The sequence below is a fragment of the Ovis aries genome, chromosome 13 (genome assembly GCF_016772045.2).
Source record: "Ovis aries strain OAR_USU_Benz2616 breed Rambouillet chromosome 13, ARS-UI_Ramb_v3.0, whole genome shotgun sequence".
NCBI lineage: Eukaryota > Metazoa > Chordata > Mammalia > Artiodactyla > Bovidae > Ovis > Ovis aries.
This window is the reverse complement of record NC_056066.1, coordinates 54,193,506-54,218,278: the sequence shown is the minus strand read 5'-3', so window position 1 is coordinate 54,218,278 and position 24,773 is coordinate 54,193,506. Positions and strand designations below refer to the sequence as shown.

The following is a 24,773-nucleotide window of genomic DNA, read 5'->3' as shown; positions in this document are numbered from 1 at the left end:
ACTCTCCAAACTATGAGAGCAAATGGTCCACAATGTTCCAAGGGGGTGAAACAAGTCTTTCAGCTGCACGTAGCCCCAGGCTCACAGTGGGAGGGCCAGTCCCAGACTGCTCATACAGACAGAAGTGGACTCACTGAAAAGGTGTGTGATTATTTCCTGAGCCAAGGTCCAAACAGGGGCCTGTGTCTGGGTGTCAGCAACAGGGTGACTGGGGAAAGTGATGAGAAGCAGCAACCCCCTCCCCGGGGTAGGGGGTGCCCCTAGATACCTCAGATGTACCACCTGGAGGGTGAGGTTTACTTTAATCAATAAACTAGCTGAGAGCAGCCTCCTTAGCCCTATCATCATGATGCTGCTACCCCTAAGTCTACCTGGCATGCTCCACTATTCATTATGTAAAGTGAAAACCTTCTTATGGCCTGAGTCTGACAAGACAAAATGTTCACACCTGCGGGAACAGAAATTGTGTTGGTGTTAACAGGTACCGCCATCAGTGTTTGGGTAGAGAAGCCCTGCCTGACCCCGCACGCTCACTCCCCAGCAGACCTCCCACGCTGGGTCCCTAAGACCTGTGGTCCCAGTGAGCAGAGTGCCGTCCGTCCACGACCAGGGGCCCGTGCAGTGTCGCCCACACAGCCAGAAGCTCATGGAGTCGGCGTAGGCAAAGCAGGCAGATAGTCCTCGGTCACGGTGCACCTAGACAGGTACCAAGACCTACCAGACGGTTCAAACTCAGACAAACAATGACCAGTTTCCATGAAATATTTTTTATTGATTTCAAAGGAGAGAGAAACACATTCCTCATGGCATGACTGTGACTCTGATAACAGTATCTCTGCATGGCTACGGAAGCGCGCAACTAGGCACGCACGCACACACACATGCAGACACTCAAGACATGCTTACCTGACAACATTGTAAGTCACGGACATTTTCAGCTAATTCAGGAGACAATAAGGAGTGAAGACAGAAGACACCACGGATTGACCCCATCTGCTAAGAAAACGGCCTTTTCCTTGCCACACCTTAGAAGGTATGACCCCGTCCTTTGCTCAGTGTGGTTGGGGAGCCCTGGCCGAGACCACGCGTCCCAGCAGTGGAGCCTTGTCCCAGCATGAGGGGCAGCGAGCTGGGCTACATTCTACCGTAAAGAGTACTGTCAGCTGGGTCAGAGGGACACAGGCCTCGCAGCTGTACCCTGAAATAACATGCAGGGTGGCATGTGACATGACAATGACCTGGCCTCTCTGGGACAAGTCTGAGAGCACACAGGACAGAAGGTCCTGGAAGTGGAGCAAGCTCAGGGTGTGCTTGGACGCCATGCAGGGGGCTTGGCTGTGGGCTCTGCGTGGAGACCCCTCCAGGTCCACCATCCACAGTGCGGGGTGGAGAGGACACTGAGAGCAGGCAGAGGGTGCAGGCCTCCCCAGCTCTGGACACAGGTTCAAAGCCTTGTCTCCACCTGCTTCTTGGGTGTGAGCCACACAGTGAAACCCACTGGCTCCTAAGTTCAGTGGTGAGGGTCACCAGTACTTTTTCCAGAGACCGAGTTGTGCTGAGTGGATCGCTCTCCACCTCCAGCTCCGGCAGCCGGCCTGCGGGCTGCTCAAAGCCCTATGCCCCAGTGAGGCCTCAGGACGGAGCCAGGGCCAGGGCAGACCCTGGCTCCACACGCCCTGGTCTGGTGGCCTCAGGCAGCAACACCCCCAGGCAGTGCGAGTGCTCAGCTGGGCTGGCTGCTTTGAGGGACATGACGCCCCTCAGGCTAGGCCTGTGCCATCAAAACGGTACAGAGACAGCAGAGCACCCTACCCCCCTGGCAGACACTGCACACGCCACGAGCCTGGGACCTGCCCACGAGCACTTGCACCGCATCATGATTTAAGTGTGTGAAGCGGCCCAGGGAGGAGTGTGGCCCCGGGTCAGGGCATCTGGCCAGCGTGCAAGTGGACAGAAGACACACAGATACCACTGTCAGATGAACATCCCAGGAGAATTAAAAACACATATACCAAGTTAAACAAGCTGAGACTTAGAAGCCCTTCAATCAAAAAGTCTTGAAATGTCTTCTCTCTACTGCGGGTGGAAATCTGCCACAGGAGCTGTGGGGCGCCCCTTCAGGAGTCTCAGCCTCAGGAATGTGGGGGTAGGAGTGATGTCCACCCTGTTAGTCACCCAACGTGGTCACTTGGCAGTTGAGGCAAGCACTCTCACCCAGCCCTCCTTGTGGCCGTGTCACCCGGAATGCCCAGTGCGGCCCCCACCCAGCACGGCACAGTGTGTCAGCTCCTGTCTGGGCTTCACTGGAGAAGTCTCCTTGGTGGCCCCCCAGCCACTTCCTCCCTACTTCATCCCCATGCCTGACTCATCCACCTCTGCTTTCCCAGGGACTGTCCCGTGGCCCCAAGCCTGGCTAGTCCCTGGCTCATGTGACAAGATGCTCTGGGATGGAGTCATGGAGCCTGCAGGTAGAGCTATAAGAGGGGCTCGGACAAGGCTGGAACAGTCTCCCTGCCCCAATGGACAAGCACTCAGCACATGCCTATCTCCGTTTATGCTTGCGCTAGGCCCCATAAAGGCTACCGCCCTCAGGACTGACCAGGGGCTCCTCACGGTGTTGGGTAGCTGGCTTCACGACCGTCACTGCAGCATCAGGAACACGGTGTCCGGGGACTGGCCAGAGCCTCAGGAGCTGCCTGCCAAGAACTTTGGCCACAGCCCTCCCTGCCACCCATCTGGCAGCACCACTTTAGCACGAGGAAGGCCAACGGCCCCGCGAAGCACTTGGCTTCTGACACGTGTTTGGCATTGAGACAGTCTGTGTGTGGTTCTAGGAGCACAAACCTGTGGTTGTGGGGACTGACAAGACTGGCAGCACAGCTGTAGAGCCCACCAGGGGCAAGGGGCCCTGCAGGGGTCCAGCCAGCACAGGTGGACGCATGTGTGCATGTGGCTGTGGCAGGAGCATGGCCATGGACACGGAGATGCCAGGTGCAGGGGCCCCTAAAGATGCCAGGTGCAGCCACCACCCCTGAAGTAAAGTAATTCAAGAGCCCTGAACACGCAGTGGACTTGGCATCTCTGAGGGGCTATCAGTCTTGGGGGCTTCATGGCCAAGGGGGCGCTCCCACGTGGGTATCTTTCTGTGAAACTTAAGTCACATCAACCTCTCAGGGTTTAGAGGGCCCTCAGAGACCACGTCCCCCTTGGAACCACCTTGGTCCCTCCACAAGAGATCAGTGTGTAAGTCACGCTTTCATGCAGAACTTTATAAGGAAGGAGCAAGCAGAAAGAGGCCCGCTGAAGGTAAAACTCAAGCAGCAGGTTTCAAAGTGCCTATTTCTAGAGCCATTTCCTAGCTCACTGCCATTTCCTGCAACTCCTTGAAATGAATCCCCAAGACGAGGAAAAACAGCCCAGCTGATGTCCAGAGGGAGGCAGGACTGAAAGGCCAGACCTTGGCCCACCTTGCACTGCCTCAGCTCCTGCATGTCAACACCTGCTTACCTGGGGCCAGGCAGGCTCTAGTTGGACACTGCAGGCTTGGCCCTCTGCACAGAATTCTTTGAGACAATTTATGCTTTGACAAGGTACCTCCAGTGCCCCCGCCTGTACCCTGGAAGTTCTACAGCCCAAGCTGCTTCAGCTCTGCTCCAAGTTCCGCTGCCGAGGCAGGTCTAGGGGAGGCTTAGTATCAGCGGGAGGGGATGTTTGGGGTCTGAAGGCTGGTGCTTACCTGGCCCCTCAAAGGGCAGCAGTTTGGAGGGGATGGGGTCGGCAGCGCTGAGTGGGATCAGGTAGAGGTCCTTGACGTGCCGGCTGTTGTTGGCCACAACGCCGAAGCGGTCGCGGCTGCTGAAGTAGGAGTACAGTGAGATGTAGGCCACCTCCTCCTCCTCGGTCGCGGGGTGGAAGCGGATCAGACAGAGCTCCTGGACAGACAGGACGGGAGCATGGGTCTGCGGCTGCTCGGAAAAGCTGCTGAGCCTCAGGAGCAGCTGCGAGGGAAGCAGCACCCAGTCCTGCTGCCCAACACGTGAGAAAAACAGGGCGGTGAAGGAGCACAGGCCCAAGACTCAAGACTGCTGGGTTCCATCTTGGTCTCGGAGGAACCTCTTTAAAATTATTTCTATTTATAGTCCCAGGGGGATAACAACACATCCCACCTCATGGGGTTTTTGAACCAAAGGGTTCATCTGCGTGTGTATCTGACACAGAGCTAAGAAACCACGAAGCGTGTGATGAGCTGTCTGCAGCTCTGAAACCCAAGGGCTGAACTGGACCAGGGTCATCACCCTCTGTGACCCCAACAAACACCAGAGCCCCTCCACCAAAGAGCAGCACACATGCAGATACATAGCTGAGTCCACATCTCCGCTGGCCCCCTACCACTGCCCACTCTACTCCAGCAGCTCAGCAGTAAGGAAGCAAAGCACCCGTGTTTCTGACCGACTCAGCTGCACACACATCACAAAGCTTCCACTGCCATGCTCCCCAAACACACCCTCACAGGGGGGCCAGCTGTCAGCTGGATTTGAAACATTCACCTGGAAACATCTCACAAACTGAGATATTTCAAGTACTAACAAACCCCTCCTTTCTCGGGCACAGCCACCAGGCTGCAGGCAGGTACCTTGGACACTGAGGATTTGAGCTTGCCGATGTAATCCCAAACGGTCTTTGGAGCAATCCTCCCGCCAATGTGAATTGTGTCGGGCAGGTCCTAAACGGAATAGACTCTGAGTAAGTGGCCAGTAAAACCCTGGTGGTCACAGAGAGAGCCCAGACACCAGATTCACAAGAAAACCACAACTATTCCAAACAAAGTAGCGATTATACAGTCAAACGCTGCTCAGTTAACTAACATCCAGGATCATGAATGACCAACCTCAAGGATGGTACGAGGACAATCGTCTACTAACTAGGGTGACAGCAAAGCATTTTAACATTCTCTTTTAAGAACAAACAGAGAGTAATAATCAGGTATGATTCAGAAGTGCCTGAACACTCTTGGCTGAGTCTAAAATGCTAGTGCTGTTTCATTAATTTTGAAAAACAACGGCGCTGTGTGTGTGCCCCTGCACACATGCAGCTGGGCACACATACATCCACCCAGGTCCTGCACAAGCTCTAGTGGAGCAGAGGGAGGAGGAAGAGGAGCTTCAGCTATTTCAGGGAAGATGAAGGGTCTGAATTCTCACCACTGTGCAAATTGCATAATCTCAGACTTAGCCCAGCACAAACAACCCCTATTTTGCCTTTAGAGGAGCTTGTGCATCCAGACACTCAAGAGGAAGACGGTCACACTTCTGACTCCAGTGCAGGATCAGAATTCCTTGGAAAACTACGCTCACGCCCGTGTGCACACACACATGCATGCACACACACACACACACACACACACACACACTCTTTTCTCTCGGTTCATATCTGACTCCAATGCAGGATCAGAGTTCCCTGGAAAACAGGTGTGTACATGCACGCATACACACACACTCTCACACTTCTCTCTCTTGGTTCTAACCTCACTGAGATAATCAAAACATCCAGAGACAGGATACGCCTTAGTGACAAACTTGGCTACGCTTTGCATGTTAATAAATCCTTTCCAAATGGTGCTGAGTCGAGATAAGAAGAGGGTTGTGTCTCCTTCAGGAGGGGACCGGGACTCTGAGATGCTGCAAAACAAAACCACAGAAAGTAAGTGAACCTTCTCTCTCTGCCCAAAGAATTGCCAGTATTTACTTAAATTGTGTGAAAGTCATGTCTGACTCTTTGCAACCCCCATGGACTGTAACCTGTCAGGCTCCTCTGTCCATGGGATTTTCCAGGTAAGAATACTGGAGTGGTTTGCCATTTCCTTCTCCAGGGGATCTTCCCACCCAGGCATCGAACCCAAGTCTCCCACACTGCAGCAGACTCTTTACTGTCTGAGCCACCAGGGAAGCCAGACTCTTTATCATCTGAGACACCAAATACATTCTGGTCAAAGAAATATATACTGTATAGGCAACAAAAGCAGATGGCTCTAAATTTAGTTTTTAAGATCTATATCTCTAAGAGGATAACCAGTCACCCTAAAACCGAAGCTTTAAAAAATGCCTTTTTATGAAACAGAAAACTGAAGAGAGCTGCATTTCTGGGTGGATTTCAGAGCTAAATGACTGAATCACTCATCACTGCTCCCCCTGTTCATCGGAAAGGAAGGACGCAGAGGCCACACCTGATGCTTGGGGACGGCGGCACCGACAGGAGGTATCTGGGCTCGGGGGACGCAGAAGGCTTGGCCAGGATGGACTTGGGCACTGTCACGGAGGGTGGCACTGGCTTCGGTACATCTTGTCGGGGCTCTGCCGGGGCAGTGCCCTCCGGGTGGGTTGCTGCGGGAGCTGTGGCCGTGCTCGGCCCGCCCAGTGCAGTCCTGGGGTCCCGGCCGGACATTGTGACCGTGGTGAGCACGCTGCCACCACCAGGGGTGGGGCAGGGCAGACCTTCCAGGGCGGGGGGCTCAGGCTGGGTGTCCTCCAGAGGCACTGGGAGGTACTTCCCCTCCAAGTGGGTGCGAGCTGCACTTTCCAGGTCTGGCTCTGAGGCATTTTCAGGTGGGGTTTCGGGTGCTGCGTCATCTGCCTCGCTGAGAACTGGTTCAGGTGGGGGGCTGTCTCGCTTGGACTTGGACTCCTCCTTCTTGACAGAAGCTGATAACTTCTGTTTTTTCGGAGCTGGTTCATCTTCCGAGGATGGAACCTGACCTGGAGAACAAGAGGAAGACCTGCATGAGAAATCCCACATGGTGGAGGGCGAAGCCTGCCCATGAGCAGATGGACGACCCCAGCTTTAAGAAGTGGCACTCTGAAGGCAGGGCGCACTGTACCCCCTATTTGACTTGGCTTGAGCCCAAGGTCAGGAAGAGGCCTCCAGTGTCCCCAGGCCTGCTCACCCGTGCAGATTTTGCAGTTCAGGTCAAAGAGGTGCGCCCGGTGCTGGCTGGTTGTGTCCTGCAGCATGCTGCTGAAGACGCCCGGCAGCGGTGCTGCACTCCGCTCGGGGGCCGCCCGCACCGACTCTTGCTGTTCCTAACACACATCAAGTGGCAGAGGGGTCACTTCTTTTCCAACCCATCCCCAAATGAACAGCACCCATGAGAAAGCACCCCACATGACTAAGGATCACCGAAGAAAGAAAACAGGACCACTGGACACAAGAACTTGAGGAGCTATAGGACTTCACACACTTGCTTAAGGTCAGTGTCCTCCCAATAACTCAAAATACCCAGCGATATCTGGAAATCCCAAAGGCGCGGGTGCTTACGTCTGAGTCTGACACTGGTGGAGAGTCTTCCATGTCGGGCACAGCTTCCTGTTTAATGGCAGGCTTCTTAGTCTCATTGTGCAATTTCGTTCTGGACTCCATCACCTAAAATAAAAAAGACGTAAAGCCTTAGCCTGTCTTCCCCAAGAGGACTCACCTGCACCAACAGGCTATTAGTTCACTTCTGGGGGGTGGGAGGGTGGAGGTGGGTGCAGGCTTCTGGGCCTCCAGCCACCACTCCTGCCAGTACTCACGGGCTTTGTCGTTCGCTCTCTCCACACAGAGAGCTCTTTGGAGACCAGTTCTTCTGGCTTCATTCTCACCAGTTTTGCCAATGAGATTTCTTCACGCAGAACTCGATGGAAAAGTCCCTATAAACAAACAGGTCTCATTCATGCCTTCAAAACCTCTGCAGGTCTGATTCTAAGACACTAGAAACGATGTGGAGACCACAGCAAGGTGAGTTCCTTCCCCAAGGCCAGCTGAGGGCCCAGACAACAGGGGCCCTGAGGTGGGCAGCTGATTTGATGGCCTGCTGCACCAACCCTGCTAGAGATCACCTCACAGGAAACAGTCGACTGAAGAAGGTACGGAGTTAAGAGGTAGCGCAGGCAGGCAGGAGCCTGGCCAGGCAAGTGCCTGGCCCCATGAGGACAGTGTACACCACTCACCCATAGCCACTGTGGAGACCGAGTGCCCTGACCGCAGGCCTGGGCAGCACCTGGCTAGGGCTGTCCCACTCCTAAGGGTAAAGCACACACCTGGTTTTTGGGGTCCTTGAGGTTGAACATGAGGCTGCGGTACTTGCTCTTGTACCGATTGTCCGTGACTCGGAACAAGTTAAACATCTCCTTCTCGATGAGCAGTGCAATTTTCCCTACTTCATTTTCTGTCATGATTAAGTCATCGCTGTCATTGACTCTAGAAGTAATGAAAAAAGCCCCACATCAACTGCTGCACTTACAAGTGACTTTATTTTCTGGGCTGCACCATGTGCCATGCGGGATCTTAGTTCACTGACCGTGGATTGAACCCAAACTCCTCTGAGGAAGTGAGGAGTCTTAAGCACTGGACAACCAGGTAAATCCCACATGTGACTTTTTCCTTTGAACAGTGGGGCCACCATAAAACTGCCACCTTTTATGGGGAAAGCCATCCGCTTTAACAGATAAGAAACAGTGAAACAGCGCACCTTTTCCACAAGATCTCCTTCAAGGAGCGTCTTATGTTCTGCCGAATTTGTGAATTTGGCTGTGATGAGGCGGGGCTCACGGGGCCCAGGCGTCCTGGCGCTGGAGAGGCCAGGGAAACCGAGGTGCTCCCAGGCTTCCTGACAGCTCCCACAGAAGCAGCAGAGCTGGGGAACTTTCTGGAAGCAGATGCGGCAGCAGCAGTCACCAGCCCTGCCTGCTTGGCAGGAGGAGCACTGCCCGAGGGGGAGGTGGTGGCCGAGAGCCATGGCCTCTTGGGGATGGTGCCCTTGAAGCCTGAGGGCGACTTTCTGACAGTGGGCTTGGCCACTGCTGTGTTTGCAAAAGAAGGGGACTTCTTTGGAAGGAGATTTCTGCCTGGGGGTTGTCTGCCGGCCCCCGAGGAGCCTGGAGGAGCCAACTTCTTCGCCACCACCACAGCCATCTTGTCCTCCATGCGTCTGTCCTCCTTCATGGCTGCAAAGGAGAGAGACCCACTTAGTGAGGTGGGGGTGTGGGGGGCCCACGTAGCATGTGCACCAGAAACTAGCAGAGATAACCAGGCATCACTCCGTGAGACGGACTTTTAAAAGAGAACTTTTAAAGTAACTGTTGAATTCACAAATGGAGTGTGAAAAGGACTACTAGCAACAATTCTGATAGTGACTGTATACTTTGAGGACAAATGCTTTATCATTAATTAAAAAACCAGTAAGCCAGTAAGCTGTTAAAGGCTAAATTTAAGCTGCTAACATAACTTGAAAATTGAAGGGCAAATTTCACTTTATCAGGAAAAGGTATAATTTCGAAGACCACTCTCATGGAGAACTCCAGTGCAATTTTTGGTAAACATGAACTTAGAAAACCTTTCTAGAATGCAGCAGACACACTCTTTAAATCCATATTCATTGACCCCCCCCCCCCCCACCGCTATCAACACTGCAAGGCTCTGGAAGTACTAGTAACAGTCCATCCCGGGGGTAAGGGGCTCACAGGTGTTCATCATTCTTTCAGAAAGTCAATTGGACATGGTAAGATTACTGAGACATAGGATTCTGGGAGAAGACTGCAACATGGCGGAGGCCAGCTACTTTTTTACCAGGAGCCAGGTGGCAGGTCCACAACACATTTCCATTCACATGCCTCCAGCTGCAGCTTGTTACTAAGACAGTAGGTTCGAGCTTTTAACCCAGACAGGGATGCAGTCAAAAGCTAAAACGGAAATCTTTATGTCAGTACTTCATGCTCATGGAGTATACCTAACCCTGTATCAGGCCAAGAGAGCTGCACCTGCAGGTAAGCAAGGCAGGTCATTCTCAGAACCAGCCTGTCAAGATTAAAGTCCAGACCTAAAACCAGCCGTCACTGACCTTTTTTTTTAGTCTCTTGATACTGGGTTCTGTGGCCCACTCCCAGACAGCCCCACTCCAGTCCACTGCCCAGAATGGTTGGACCCAAATGGGCAGGATGGGGGGACAGGCGGGTCCAGGGTGCAAGCTGGGACAGCATGGGGACACCACCTGGGCCAGGTGGTCATCTCACATGAGACCGATGGAGAGGCTGCCTGCCCAGGTGCAGACTTCTCAAACACCCCCAGCATGGTGAGCCCCCAGCACCTAAATGGGAGACTTCAAGATGTTCCAGCAACCTTCCCACTTTACCCAGAGATTAGAGCCACCAGTTAGTCACCTGCTGGTGCTTCTTACAACTGTCCTAGGGAGACCCAGGGAAAGCCCAGTGAGGAAAGGGAGACCCTATCTGCAGCTAAGGCTTGACCCCACAACAGCCCCAAGGCATTCACAGCCAACATCCCACAGGGCCATCCTGGCACAGGGTCAGAGCACTGCCCTCCAGAAATGCCCTGCCTCCAACACTGGCAATGCCAGGGCAGACAGGGTGCTAAAAGCCCAGGGACTGCAGTTTTGTCCACTTCATAGTTTAAGGGAAATTACTTTTTAACCAAGTTTGAAACAGGGCTACTATGCACACCCAACACTTTAAGAGTCGGGTTAGAGGCAGTTCATTGTCATCAAGCAACAATCTTGACTTCCAGTCTCTCATTTTCATCTCAGAGCCTGATTCATGCCCCTCACCCACGGTGTCCCAACCACTAGTCCTGTGTATGCTGGCATCCCCATGTGATGCTGTCTAGGCTTTCCAAGACCACCCACTCCCTGTGGAGGGCCCACTCATGCTCTACATCTGCCCCGCTGGCCAATACCCACATCCCATCAGCAAATCAGTTAATACAGTAAAACTGGGGACCTCACAGTTACTAAAATGAAAAATAACATTTCTGTGCGTATTATTTCGTCTGCTCAAGTTCACGTCCCTAAGGGAGTTGCCACACCTCAGTACGCGGAAACTTTTCTTCACCAGCTCAGACTTGGCTAAGAGGGTCTGCAGCACCTAATGTGCGGACTGCTAGAGTTTAGGTTAAATGAGACTGGTGGAGGCCCTCTTCTTGGGGGAAGGGACGGGGCAGAGTGCAGCAGGATGCGGTCCCAGATGTGACCACCAGCAGGGGATGAAGGAACCAGCCTGTCAGCATTAAAATCCAGACCTAAAACCAGCCCAGCCAGCTTTTCTACAAACTTCACTGAGATTATTTTTAATAGCATTTTTAAGTAACTCCAAAATGGTAGCCTAAAGTGCTTCCAGAATCCTCAATGAGGCACCTGTGGTGGGGTCTCAAATCCTGCCACGTGGCATCTACATTGTTTCAGATGACAATTCCTGTTAACTTCACATCCTTCACTCCCTAAGACCCACGCTTGTGCTGTCTCACCGGTGTGCTCTCACTTGGAAACAGAAGCCAGAAGCTTATTTCTGGGCCATTCCCAGTCCAGGTGACTGAAGTGAGCAACCTGCTATCCAGGAGCAGGTGCAGTAAGTGAACATCACCTGAGAATTAGGGGACAGCTTTCCCGAACCAGCCTTCTGCTCTCTTGGAAAACTAGTTGCTTCTGGCTTTTTAAACTCACCTTTCATCCTGCCTTCCCTGTATCTCAGAGTATGTAAGTAGGTGTAACTAGTATAAATTAATAAGTTGGTAAAAATGTGGACAGTGGTGGACCTTAACAGCTAGTTGTCTCTGTCCCCCTTGTCACAGGTGGGCTGGTTGCTGCTGGGATGGCAGGACACCACACAGCACTGGAGTGCGACAGTGACACACTCATCTGTGTAGAGCTTAAACTGCACCAGCCAACTCTTCACCCAAACTCGTTACTGTGTGTGCCTTCACAGAAGGGAAGGAAAGCAGCACCCCCAAGGCATCGTGGCTCCAGAGACGGCAGACCCCCCAGTGCTGTCAGGAAGCAGGGAAGACTACCAGCCTGCAAGTTGCAAGAACACAGCCCCCTCCCCCAGGAGTGTGTGCCCAGTCTGGGTCATCCTGGGGTCCTGCCTGCGGCAGAGTGGCCTGAGTTCCAGGCTAGGTGTTTTCTTGGGGAGCAGCTAGAGAAGGAAAAGCTGCCCGGTGGCCTGGTCACTGCCCCAGATGACGTCGTTTCTGCTGGGTCCGGCCATTGGTTTGTACTGGAAATGAGTTGTTTGTGGTGAAGCCCGGTAGGAACCAGGCAGGCCGGTGCGTTCAGGGACCAGCAACATTCTAATTGGCTAATTTCCCAATCAGCATGAAACCGGAGGCCTTGTCACTCGGTGAGGCAGCTGTGGCACTACAGCTTCGCTGGCCACTGGGTGGCACTGGTGGGCCTCGGTGGGGACGGGAGGACAGAGGCGCGGAGGGCCGCCCTCCTCGGGCAGACAGTGCTGTGCAGCTGCAGCAGGATGAGGCAGCAGCGCCGCGCTGCTCGCGCCAGTCAAGGCTGTTGCAGGGTGGCTCCCACAGGGCCCGGCGAGAAACCCTGAGAGACGGCCATGGCTTTATGCCTTTCGTCCTGCCCAAATGAGGTACCAATTTACCCTGAAAAGCCCCTAGATACGAGGCTTAGAGTCACAATGAAAGTGGAGTACAGGGGAAGCACTGGCTGGGGGACACTTCTTGGGAAGCACGGGCTGTAAATGTCAAAGAATTAGAGCTTCTGGTGTGACCAGGCGCCAAGTAAGACTCACCACATGGTGTGAGTAGAGGACCCCCTCCCTTTCCCCCCTTGCCCATTCCCACGTGGCTACAAACCTGCCCAGACAAGGCAGCTACCGCCCAAGGATCGGGTAAGGGGACCAGCCAGGGCTCAGAGGCCATAGTGCATCTGGGGGATGGACTTCGCAGTTAGCAGCAGCTGTATTTTCAGCTCAGCCTGGCCATGTATCAGGATGCCTCTCATTTTAACTTTTTGACTCCTCCTGGTGTGAAAAACACCATTTTGCTTTTGTACCTTTGCTTAATTAAGCATTCTTCAGTGAATCTCTCCTGCAGTAGTAGTAATGCTTACATGGGGTGGGGGGCGGGGGGTGGTGGTACAGAGAAAACTCAGGAGGCCTGAGCTCTGGCCCTGCGCTCTCACAGCAGGGGTCTGCATGTGCGTGCATAGCCTAACTGCCCTGCTTTGGGGCCAAAGCTTGTCCAGATGGACTTTTTTCTTACTGATATCCAGTATTTGAGCGACTTACACCTAGAGAGGTGCATAGAACGATCCGTAATAAATTTGCAAAAAACCAAGTACACTTTCAGAGGCAAACAACCCTTCCTGTTTTAATAGTTTCACATACAGTATTTTGAAAATAAAATACTGAATGATTCACAATAGGTTGGTAATGTATGAAAGAAACAGTCAAAGTCACCCCTTCAACAGGAATCACTAGGATGACATGGGACGGACGCCATGGGAGGCAGTGTTCCCGTGTCCTGTCTGCATGGCTAGTGGTGGGGGTGACCTCCTCCCCAAGACCCCACCAGGAGCAGAGCTGATGCGTATCCTGAGCTCTGACCCTGCCAAGAGGCACTCCTACCACTTTAATGAGGTTCAGTTTTCACTCATCTGTGACTAAATCATCTACAACTCAAAGAATCATTATGGGGCCAGGGGCAGGTTGGACGCTTACTGCCCCCACCCCGCAGGCCCCTAGTCCCCAAAGGTGGCGCTCAGTGGAGCCTGTGGCCCAAGGCACCTGCTGACCCCGAGGGTTAAGCGGCAGTTACCTTGGTGTTTGTCCTTTGATGCCTCCCGGTGCACGGCAACGCCCCAAGCTTCGTTTACATAAATTTAAAGTGGAAAACTTTCTTATCGATCTTCTTAGGTTAACTTCTTTAACTTTCAGAAGAAAGACTATAACTATGTGCACAGTGATGTGCAACAAACATCGAGGATGTTAACTGTTCAAGTACACCCGAGCCTCGTGTACCACAGGGGAGGATTTACAGCTGCATCTTCAGAGGCCTGTGGACTCGATGCCACCTCGGGACTCTGCCTCAGGGCTTGTCTGCATGTGTCACAGGGGACGCAGAGCCCCACAGGCCACACGCAGGCCACAGAAGAGCAGGCGTGGTGAGCAAGACCAGTCCTGCAGGAAGCTTCTACCCCACCCCCCCGGTGAAACACCAGAACTACGGGGAACAGCCTGGGCACACCTGAGGGTCTGTCAGAAAAACACCTGTGCATGCGAAACCTTCCCTGCACTTTCTTTCTGAACAGCTGGCTATTAAAAAATCCAACACTTGTGAGAAGTAAAATACTTAGAAATACCAGATGTCAATGACATCCAAAAACATTCCAGCTGTAGGGGTAACAAAAAACAGCTATCTTGGTGAACCCTGTATGAGAACAGGTTCTGACTCTCCAAGTGGGGGGACAGATGCAGATGTGCAAAGCTAGTTTGTCACCAAAATTTTTTTTTTGCCACTATCCTGGAAGAGATGGATAAAAATGCCTCATGCAGCTGATAAAACATGTCTCTCTGAGTGGGCCATCGCTACTGACTGCTCTGCTTTGGGAAGCTCTCCTCTCACAGCCTGTGACAGGCGTCACCCCTGTGAAACCATTGTCCCTGAGTCCTGGAGCCGCAACTTGGAGACTGGACACATGGCTCACGGGGGCCACGCATGTGTCCCAGCAGGCTGCTCAGCATCACTGGACCTGGCACACAGGTTCTGCCAGGGGTTCCCATTTTAATTCTCAAAGCTAAAGGAAATTGCAGAAATTTCATTTTTCATTCAAAATTTTGTTAAAATCCCATGTTTGTTCAAATCACCTCGGAGCCATGGAGGGAGCCTAAAACATGGGGAAATGTTCTGAGTCTGTCAGAGTCCCACTTTCAAATTCTAACAAACCAGGGACACTTCAGAAAAAACACTTCAGCCCTCTTTTTGCCTGGATAGTACTGAGAAGTGAAGAGGAGGAAATGGAGAGGAAAAATGAGCTGCAAAATTATGAAAACAGGAACACACATCATAATTTGGGGGAGAAATAAAGCAGCAATTGTTTCCCTAAGCTAAACTGTACAGAAATTCTGAAAAACAATATAAATAAATATCAGAGAGCAAGTACGTATTACTCCCATCACCCCAAGGGATGTGAAGGGCTCTACGTCTGCGGGGGCAGTAGGTCAGAGCCCTAATGCCAAGGGTTGCCCCTCACCCACAACCCCAGGCCGGTGCCAGCCTGAGAGAGGAGGGTCCAGAGCACCGCCGGGGCAGCACGCTGACCACCCAACGTCCACCCCAGACTTGACCTGGACCCAGGGCCATGTGGACAACGCCCCCTCCTGATGACTGTCTTGGCATCACCTGCACCCAGAGAAAAGTCACACCTGAGGCTCGGGTGGCAGGTAAGGGTCCTACTGAGTGTGTGTGCAGGGCCCTGGGGAAGGTCCGCAGCCCCCGCCCTGTCAGGTGGTGGTTTGGGGAAGAGACAGAGGCATAGCTGCTACTCACCGAGGCGAAGTCGGGTGTTTACCAGCGCCCTTTTACGCTCCTCCCAATCATCTTTTGGGAAGATGACATTTCTGGGATAACAAAAAATATCAGAAGCAACTAGCTCAACTAGCTCAAAAACTAGCCTTATGCAGGCTTGAAGTTGTGGCTATCCGTCCAAGTGGTTCTGAGCCGTTAATGTGCTAGGAAAGTCAGTGAGGAGCTGATGTGCAGAAAGAAAAGGCAGGGCAGAGGGAAGAGAAAACCCTGCCTGTGGGCAGTCACTGCCTCCTTGCGGGCCGGTCTCCCCACCTCCCCACCCCTCCACCCCCATCTTCCACCAAAAACCCAGGATAAAGAGTTGGGGGACAAGTGCCCACCCCTCCTGTCTGTCAACTTTCCTAACTTGTGGAGCACCCTACAGCTGACTCCTAGCTAGCTCAAAGCCTGGGGGATTGTGGTCGACAGAGAAGGAAACTGGAGAGAAATCAATCACCCAAGTTTGTGGCTATACCCCGGTCTTCCTTTTATTCTGCCACATGCCTACAACCAACCAAGAGCAGTTAGCACAGGATCCCAGAGAGGCTGTTCCCCACCCGCTCACAGCTGGGCGATGGTTACGGTTAGGTCCAATCATAAGCCCGGTAAAGTGCTACTGTGTAGAGGTGTACCTCTACTGTGTTGAGGTGCTAAATTTGATGGAAATTTGACACGTTGTTAGCATGAAGTTCTTAGTTCAAACAACCTGAGGTGTATTGAAACTCATTTTAATACAGCAACTGGTTAATATTTAACCACTCACTCCTAATATCCAAAAATAAATATATATATATATATAAATATACATACATACACATAGTATCACTTTGCAGTTTACTTGCAACTTCATTTCTTAGGTCTTGGGTCATTTACACTCTCAAAATGCATCTAGTTATGCAGTTTTCCAGCCACATTATAGCCAGGAGGTCCTCCTTTGGGGGACTGGCTTAAGATTGGGCTGAAGGAAGGCAGCACTCGCCTGTTATCTGGAAACTTAGGACCATTTAACCTTTTGGTACTTTCAAAGAAGTTGCAAGAGTTTAAGAGCATAAATTAAAACTGAGCACAAAATAATCTCAATCACAGAATACAATGTGCCCTGGAGCAATTTAAGCGTCCAAAATTTAATTTTGGAGAATGAGGCTGAGAAATAAGAACAGAGGAGAGTCAAGCTGCAGAGTCTCCTCTGGGACTGCATGAGTCTGTCTGACCCATCCAACCCCGTTCCCAGGAAGCAGGGGAGGAGGGCAGGGCGGGATTCCTGGTCTGGGTGCTGCTCAGCGCAGAGACGTCGTGCTCACTTACCTTCCAGCACAGGAAGCGGGCCAACGGCCTTCAGGACTGACACGTGTATTTATGTCGTGTGTAGTATGTGAATTGGACGTGAAAAAAATCCCAGTTTGGTCAAAAATAATTTAACTCCCAAAAATCATACTTCAGCTGAAAACCAGCTACAACACTACTGTGCAGTAAGATTTTCCCACAACATACAGAGAAGAGAGGGTCATGTGTGTGGGGAGCAGGCTGTATGGCACAGCCCCATGTGGAGAGCTCCCGGCGGTGGTGGCACCATGGCAGACTCCGGTGGACCTTGGGGATGGGCTGAGTGCCCCACCATCAGGTTCTGCTGAAGACATTACACATACTTACCAGAGCCTAATAATAAAGAAAGCAATTAAAGACATCAATGGTCAGAGGTGAACATTCAGCCATGAGCTGGTACAGCTTTTTGGAAACACTGACAGGAAGTCCCGACAGACTAAGGAAGGGTGCGCCAGGCTCAGGAGGCCTCCTGGCCTCGGGCAAGGGCTCCGATCTCTGCAGGTGCAGCACCACACATGGCTAGAACTCCTAGCTCTGAACAGGCCCGAGTGCACGGCCGTCCAGAAAGACCAGGAAGGGTCCAGAGCTCCCCCTGGGTGATACATACATTTATACAACAGTGGCGGCCAGGGGGCAGCAGTCTGTTCTGGCTTTACTGCATTGTAATTGTGGTCGCTGGCCCAGGACGGCGTGCTGCTCTCACAGACTGGCTCCTTACTGAGGACCTCATTCCTGGGAGGGGCCACTGCTGCCTTCTTCACCGCGTTTTCCTTCTTGTCTGAAGCCAGTCTCTTGTGCACAGAAGAGATTTTAATGCCTGCCTGGATAATCAGTAAAGCCCCAATCACTAGGGAGATCAGAAGTTAGCCTGCGCTCATTTTACTCAGCGGTGTGGGTCAGGACACACTCAGCTCCTGGGTCACCGCAGCCCATGAGCTGCATTGGCCACCGCCCTAGCATCCTGCTGAGGGGCCAGGCTGACAGGACAACGAGGGGCTTTGGAGTGAAGCAGTGAAACGAAGTGCAAGCACAGCAGGCAGCGCCCCCGTGTGAAAATGCACCCAAGCAACACTGCCCAGACAGGGGCTGTGGACACAGCAGCACGTGGAGAAGACAGGTGTACCCCTGCACCCCACCCCAGACACTCAAAATGTGGGCACCCTCAGGGCCCACTTCCCAACCCCACTGCCTACAGACTCCAACAGGGACCACTCGCTCCCAGGAGGGCTGATCTGCAGGGGGAGCTACTCCATGCAGCCACTGGCTTCCATGTTTCTGTTAGTCCCTCAGCTAGAGGCAGGAGAAGAAAACATGAGAACATGTGCCTCTTCGTAATTCTGACCAGAACACTGGTGAGGAAGGCAGAGGGCAGTGTGCAGGCGTCTGGGCACCTCTGGACCTGTGTACCTTCCTCTCTCTGAATCAACCCACCAAGCCTGGCACCTCCAGGCGCTTTTGGCTTGAACTATGCAAATGGCTGGTCTTGGTCAACTTACTTGAACGCTACATTTTTGAAGAACGATTTTTTCTGGCTTTGTCTTGAGCTTTTCTTTTGCTTTGGGTTTCTGCTCCTTCCCTGCACTCAGGAAGCGCATGGTGGCCGCGGCGTGCTTCAGGATGCAGTCGTTGCTGCAGTAGACCGAGTCGGGCTGTGCCACGCTCGAGCACCCAGGGCCGATGCACTTGGCAGCACCAGGTGCTTCCACGACCTGCAAGACCAGACACGGGTTCAATGTACTCACCCGCTGGGGCAGGCACCATGCTCTGTAAGGTCACTATTTATGGTACTGAGATTAGCACCTTTAATCATTTATTAATAATTATGCATAAAAATGTATGTCTATTCAAAACACATAAACCCACCTCCCCTGAGTAAGGCATCATGTTTTCAAGCACCTTTCATGCCCCGCACAGTGGGCAGAACTCTGAGAGGACTTCTCAACACAGCGGGATTTCACACCAGAATTAGGTTCTGTCATTGAGCGAATGGGCATGGAAATTTTGCAAATTTAATTAAGATACCAGGTAAGAGGCTTCTGAGTTAGTCCAAAGGTTTGACTTATCAGGTAAAAACCCTCTAAAGAGGAACTGAGCCTCCAAAAGAGTGAACACTCCATTGCTGGCTCTGCTGGGAGGGTGCCCAGGCCTGGGCTCTGCAGTCAAGGACCTCAGGCAATAGCCAGAACACCCAATTACACATGGATCTCAGAAACAACAGGTCCAGTATAAGTTTGCCACAGAAATTGCCAGGAACATACTTCATATGCTAAGTTATGTGAAAGCTTTTGGAAGTGGATTTTACCCCAGCCGAGACTGATGAGACCCCAGCCCCACTGACACATGGAGAGCAGTCTTGTGAGACCTGGAACCAAGGACCCGGGCTCAGTTAGGCCTGGGTTTCTGGGTTAACAGACGTGTATTGTCTAAGTCACTAAGTTTTGGTCATCTGTTATGCAGCAAGAATCTGGAATACGACAAGGGCTGAACACAGCTGCTTGTGGCCATGATTACTAAAGCACATTTGAATGGTCGAGACAAATAATGTATGTGACATATACATGAAATGTACTTGAGCAAAATCTTTTTCCTCTAATAATGTACTTAACTGACTTTCCTCCATAGAATCCAAGTTTTACCCAGAGAAAACACTTAAGCTTATGTGCAGTCTTAAACACATCAGTAAGATGATGCTTCCTGCTGATTTCCATTTCTGTTATGTTTTCCTTAATTACCAGTTATTCTCATATTTCCACTCAGTGCCTCCTCACACCCCCAGGACAGGGCCAGCCCTCAAAGCTAACTCACTGCAAGCAGGTGATGGCAAGGGTGCTGACACGGCCACCACAGGACCCCTGCGTGTACAACACCTACAAGAGATGGGCCATGGTGGTGGGGTGGGCCCCCAATTCAAGGAAGGCTTGGGGTGAAAACACACTCTGAGTGCACTTGTGAGCGCCTGAGACAGTTCTCAAGATGCACGAAACCACGACCCCTGGACAAGACACGTGTGAAAAGAGCTGGCAAAGGAGAAAAAAAGAGCTGCACAAACACTGTTGACTGGGGAACACCATCACAGAGGGTGTATCAGGCATAGTCATCTTGTCACTTTGAGGAGCTGTGCAGCCACCATGGCTGGCTCGGCATCTTGCCTTGAGGTAGGGATAAGACTACTGGTTTTCTTAAGACAGGGAAGGTGATACAAGTGCACATGTGCTTCTGTGACTCGAAAGTAGTTTTCTTAATACATGTACTTAAACTTTAAGCTCAGGATGCTGGCCGTGAGAACACAAAAGACTTTTTTTAAAAATTATGAAACACATTAAATCAGTAATGACAGCACAGGAGACAGACACAATTAACAACAACATCAAAAAAACAGAATAGGCCATGCTGGCCCTGAACAGGTGCATGGACCCAAGAGCACGTAGAGCCCAGCCCTATGCCAATCACTGCAGGGAAAACCTAACTTATCTCAGAAGACAGACTCTTCCGATCTTGATGTTTCTGCCAAAGGCAGCTGAGGGCTTAAAGTCACCTCTACCGTTGGCCTTAGGAACTAAGTACTTACGGGCTGGAATATCTTGAGTTTCTTCTTGCCACTTGGGTTTGCAGCTTTTTCAATTCTACCCTTAATTCCCTGGTCTTCACTTGACTTCTGCTCCACGGTTCCTATACTGGTGAAGTCCGTGCTGTCGGCACCCAGGGGTCCTGACCTCGTGTCCTGCATGTCTGTGGCTTCTGAGCTGGCCTCATCTTGCACCTGCAGGATCGTGCAGTTGGGGCAGATGTAGTCTTCCCCATTCCTCTCCAAGAGCCGCCCTCGAGCCTCAGAAATGCCCACACAGTCACCATGAAACCATTCTTCACACCGGTCACAGCAAATCATAAACCTGAAATAAAACAACGGTCAAAGTGTTAGTCACTCAGCTGTGTCCAACTCTTTGCGACCCCATGGACCGTAGTCTGCCAAGCTCCTCTGTCCAAGGGATTGCCTAGGCAAGGATACTGGAGTGAGTTGCCATTCTCTCCTCCAAGGGATCTTCCCAACCCAGGGACTGAACCCAGGTTTCCCACATTGCAGGCTAATTCTTTACTGCCTGAGCCACCAGGGAAGCCAATGGTATCAGGAATGAAAAGGGAGAGATAAACTCAATTTAAAAAATATCAATAAGTCAAATTCCAACACTGTTTTTTAAAAAAATTACAGAAACAGAGCATAAGAATGTCAGTGTGCCCTTCTCTCAGCTCTATTACCACTGCACATTACAAAATGTACATCATCCTTTTCTTCGAGGGCATCCTGCCCTGGACCACAAATGCCTGTCCACAGAATGGCAGCCACACCTCTACCCCTGCAACTACCCAATGTCCACACTTTGCTCCAGTCACAGCCAGTCCAAGCAGCGTCCCGAGGGCTCTCTTGGGCAGCAGACCCACTCTGGTGCAAGCCATCGCACCCATTCACTGCCATGGCTGGTGTGACCAGGCAGCCAACATTCCACACCAGCCACCACCTGGCAAGGGCATGGTTCTGGGTAGTGCCCGCCCACTCCACTGGTTTCTTTCTGACAATGACTTGCTCGTCTTTCCCAATGAACAAGTCACTCATTCAGGCCAGCTTAAAACTCTCTTAAGAGAACAGTGAAGTCTCTGGCAGTTTCCCTGGCTCTGCCCCCACCCCTCCCCCATGACCCACCTGTTGTTGTGAGGCTGGCGGCACAGGCAGTACAGGGCGCTGGGGTCGTACACCTCACACTCCGGCTTGTGCCGGACCAAGTCTGCGGCTTCCTCGGCTCTCCCTCCCGGGGCCACTCTCCCATCCGGCCGGCCCTCTCTGTCCTCTTTCACTGCCTGGGCAGCAGCCCCCAGGTCGCCCTCAGGCTCCCGTGAGGTGGGCAGCGAGCCCTCCATCGCATCACCCGCCTGGACGTCCACGGTCTCAGCCGGGTCCTCCTCCCGCCGTTTCCTCCGCAGGCGGTTCTGGATGCCCCTTGCGGGCCGGTCCGCGGGCTCCTGCTCACGCTTCTTCCGCAGGCGGTTCTGGAGTTCCTTCAAGGTCAGTCCGTCGCTATCGCTGTCGGACGTGTCGTCCTCGTCTTCGCCCTCTCTAGCCTTTGCCGAGGAGGCCGGCCGCTGCTTAGCACCCGTGGAGCTGGACCTGGGCCCACTCTTTCCGTCCGAGGCGCTCTCCACACTGCCTTCAGAGGCGGTCTCCGCGTCTGTCGCTGGACAGGATGCTGGCTCCCCAGAGTCCTCCAGGGACACGGGGGCACTCCGACGGCCACGGCGCCGCACAGTGGTCAGAAACTCCTCCACCCGCTCAGTGCGCTTCGGCTGCCGCCCACTGCGCCGCAGAGATGGACTTTGCTGCTGCCGGGGCGACGGCTCCAAGGTGTCCGCCTCCGCATCCCCGGCACCCTCACGCTTAGCAATGGTGGTCCTCCGGAAGCCCCATGTCTTCCGGAACTCCTTGCTGGTGGGCTTGATGGCTTTGGGCGCCTCCTCACTGCTCGGGTCACCCTTGTCGTCCATACCTGACAAGGAAACACAAGCAGGCCATGTCAGGCATCAGCCAGGGCTATGGTCCGGGCCTGACACTCATCAGCTACAAGCAAGCAAAGGGGGCACTCCCTCACACACGGGAGAACCCGACCTACAGAAAGCAAAAATGCTTCTACAGTGTGGGAGGATTCAGTTACGAACCCCATGCTCAGGAGGAAAACCCAGCAAGCAAACTACCTCTATGAACATGTCCCCTGACTTCTGAGGACAAGCATGTATACCGGAAGTCAAGAATGAGGAATTGGGCAGTGGTGCTGCCAGGACAGGGCAGGATAGGGCAGCAGGGGCTTTCTGGCTCCCCACAGGGAGACATGGGCCCACCTCCCACCTGGCTTGCTCTAGGCCCAGAACTCTGGAGCCCCAGGCAGTGTGAGATGTCCACCACCCAGCAGGGGAAGGGTGGAGACGGGCTCGTTTGCACCCTGAACACCCAGCCCCACTGAACCCACCCAGATCCTAGAGCCGAGACTGTGTCAACTGAGCCAGATGGCACCTCGTGTGTCTATTTCTTCTCTCTCCTAAGAGATTATTAAAGGCTCCGGTTTGTGAAAACTTTGTCCTTATTTCAAATGAAAAAAGCCTGAAAAAATACAGTATATACCTTAAGAATTTTTTCCCCAAGCTGTACAGGCTTCAATTACATTTAAATGCTAATGATAACTCAGATTTTATGCCACGTTCCATCCCAGGGGAAGGACTCGTACAAAATGAAAACCTTCAAACAGAAAATACACAAAATTCAAAGTCACACACCACGGAACTCTCTGTTAGGTTCCCACCAAGTGGTGTCACCTCCCAACCACCATCCGGACCAGCAGCTCCCCACTCCGGGCCTTGGCCCACGCTCTGTGACATCAGCACCCACTCTGTGACATCGTGCCCTCGAGGGCCACATCACTGTCCTGGTCACCCAAGGCTTTCTGCAGGAAGGACTCTCCTCCACAAGATACAGCCTTCACCAGCAAGAATGCACGTCATTGTAAGCTAAAGGAACACTCAATTTAATGATTGATTAGACACTCTTGAGCTAAAGTTTAGAATATCTCAAACAAATATTAATGGTACACCAGTTTTTATACATATATTATGCCACTTTTGAAATAAAAACATGACATCAGAACTTAAAATTGTGTTGTTGGCATTTAACATATTATCAACTGTGGGAGTTTTGCAAAAACAAAACTGTGGCTAATAATTTGTTATGTAAGTGAATACTGAAATGTCTCTGGTAAATAACATTTGGATAACAAAAGATGCATCAGTACATCTCTGGTCAGTAAGATGTCAACACTACTGCCATTGTTACCTGCCCCACACAGAAGCATGGGCACTTCTTCCGACTTCCTAAACCCAGCACAAACAGGGCCGTTACAACCTCGAGGCACAAGGAAAGCGCCAGGCCCCCAGTGCTGCTGTCGTCAGCCACTGTTCACAGATCACAAGGTAAATTATCTTGAGACTGTGTCCACGGAGTAAACTCCTAAAACAAACAAACAAACAAACAAACAAAAAAAACAGTTTAAAGATCTAAAGCAACCAGAACTAAAATCACATTTAAGGGAAAAAAAGGCACAAAACTTTCCAAGCAATCTCTTAAGTCTACATTATGCGACCTACAGAAACATTCGCCCAGTCCACAAATACGGCCCCCCAACAAGGACTTTTTTTTAAAAAGGGAAGATGTATACTTTTGACTACACGATGAAAGCAGGGGCTGGGACAGGCCATGGCTGGCACCCTGGTAGAGGGAGCTGGTGGTCGAGTGCAGAGGGCTCAGTGGGTGGGAGGGAGGATTCCAAAATCAGTCACTGGCATCAGCTGCTTCCTAATTACAACCCTACTTCTGATGGACCCAGGCCAATAAAAACCAGAGGGAGAATCAGGAACAAAACATGAAAAGATGAACAAGAAAATTATACATGAAAGCAATTATTTAGAAATTCTTAACACTGTAGCTATGTCGTCATTTTAGTTAAAAAACCTAATAAAGATTTCAGAAGATTAATAATTACTGGACATCCCTGTGGTACAGCTTATCCTTGTGTATTTATGCATTTAAAGAACATTTCTCCTCCTGTCTCCTCATTCAATCATCATACCTAAATGGTCCACAAACACGTTTCTGATTCTAGGTAAATTCTCAGTATTAACATTTTAACACATTTCACATTCTATACCCAAGACCCCTGCCTGCGCCTCGCCTCACCTCTTCCTCGCCTCACTCCAACTGCCTCCCCTGTTAACTGTGGTCTCCTTAGTGACCTCAGGACAAACATTCCATCCCGCCTCCTCTTAAAGGGACAGAGTCCATCGCACTGCAACTCTTTCAAGTGGGAAACCCATTTCAAAATGAGACGCTTCTCAGAAGATACTGGAAATAATTCTTACTTTTATATTTCACATCAATGAAAAAAGTAAAGAAATTAGGATGTTCTTGGGAAAAAATGTTTTTAAAATTTATGCTAATCTAAAAAAATCATGCCTTTGGATTTGAGTTCTGAAAAATCGAAAAAGGGAAATCCAGTTATTTCTGTTAA

General features: G+C 51.7%; 1 protein-coding gene across 4 annotated transcripts in view; it reads right to left on the bottom strand.

Annotated features, from left to right (window-relative positions):
• Positions 1 to 24,773, bottom strand: part of DIDO1 (death inducer-obliterator 1) — a 48,919-nt gene that overhangs the window by 7,350 nt on the left and 16,796 nt on the right. For 3 of the 4 annotated variants that reach the window (XM_042229893.1, XM_027976965.2, XM_027976964.3), the window contains exons 2-15: positions 23,543 to 23,716; positions 21,371 to 22,208; positions 20,243 to 20,564; positions 18,171 to 18,383; positions 17,282 to 17,495; positions 8,504 to 8,978; positions 8,073 to 8,232; positions 7,566 to 7,682; positions 7,312 to 7,416; positions 6,941 to 7,076; positions 6,224 to 6,752; positions 5,525 to 5,678; positions 4,634 to 4,723; positions 3,737 to 3,932 (exon numbers count right to left, since the gene is read on the bottom strand). In XM_042229893.1, the coding sequence (XP_042085827.1) occupies positions 3,737 to 3,932; positions 4,634 to 4,723; positions 5,525 to 5,678; positions 6,224 to 6,752; positions 6,941 to 7,076; positions 7,312 to 7,416; positions 7,566 to 7,682; positions 8,073 to 8,232; positions 8,504 to 8,978; positions 17,282 to 17,495; positions 18,171 to 18,383; positions 20,243 to 20,564; positions 21,371 to 22,208; positions 23,543 to 23,561 (3,568 nt within the window). In that variant the 5' untranslated portion in view covers positions 23,562 to 23,716. Of the gene's footprint in view, positions 1 to 3,736; positions 3,933 to 4,633; positions 4,724 to 5,524; positions 5,679 to 6,223; positions 6,753 to 6,940; positions 7,077 to 7,311; positions 7,417 to 7,565; positions 7,683 to 8,072; positions 8,233 to 8,503; positions 8,979 to 17,281; positions 17,496 to 18,170; positions 18,384 to 20,242; positions 20,565 to 21,370; positions 22,209 to 22,685; positions 22,817 to 23,542; positions 23,717 to 24,773 lie in introns of those variants that run through there. The other variant, XM_027976967.3, reaches the window with a different exon arrangement.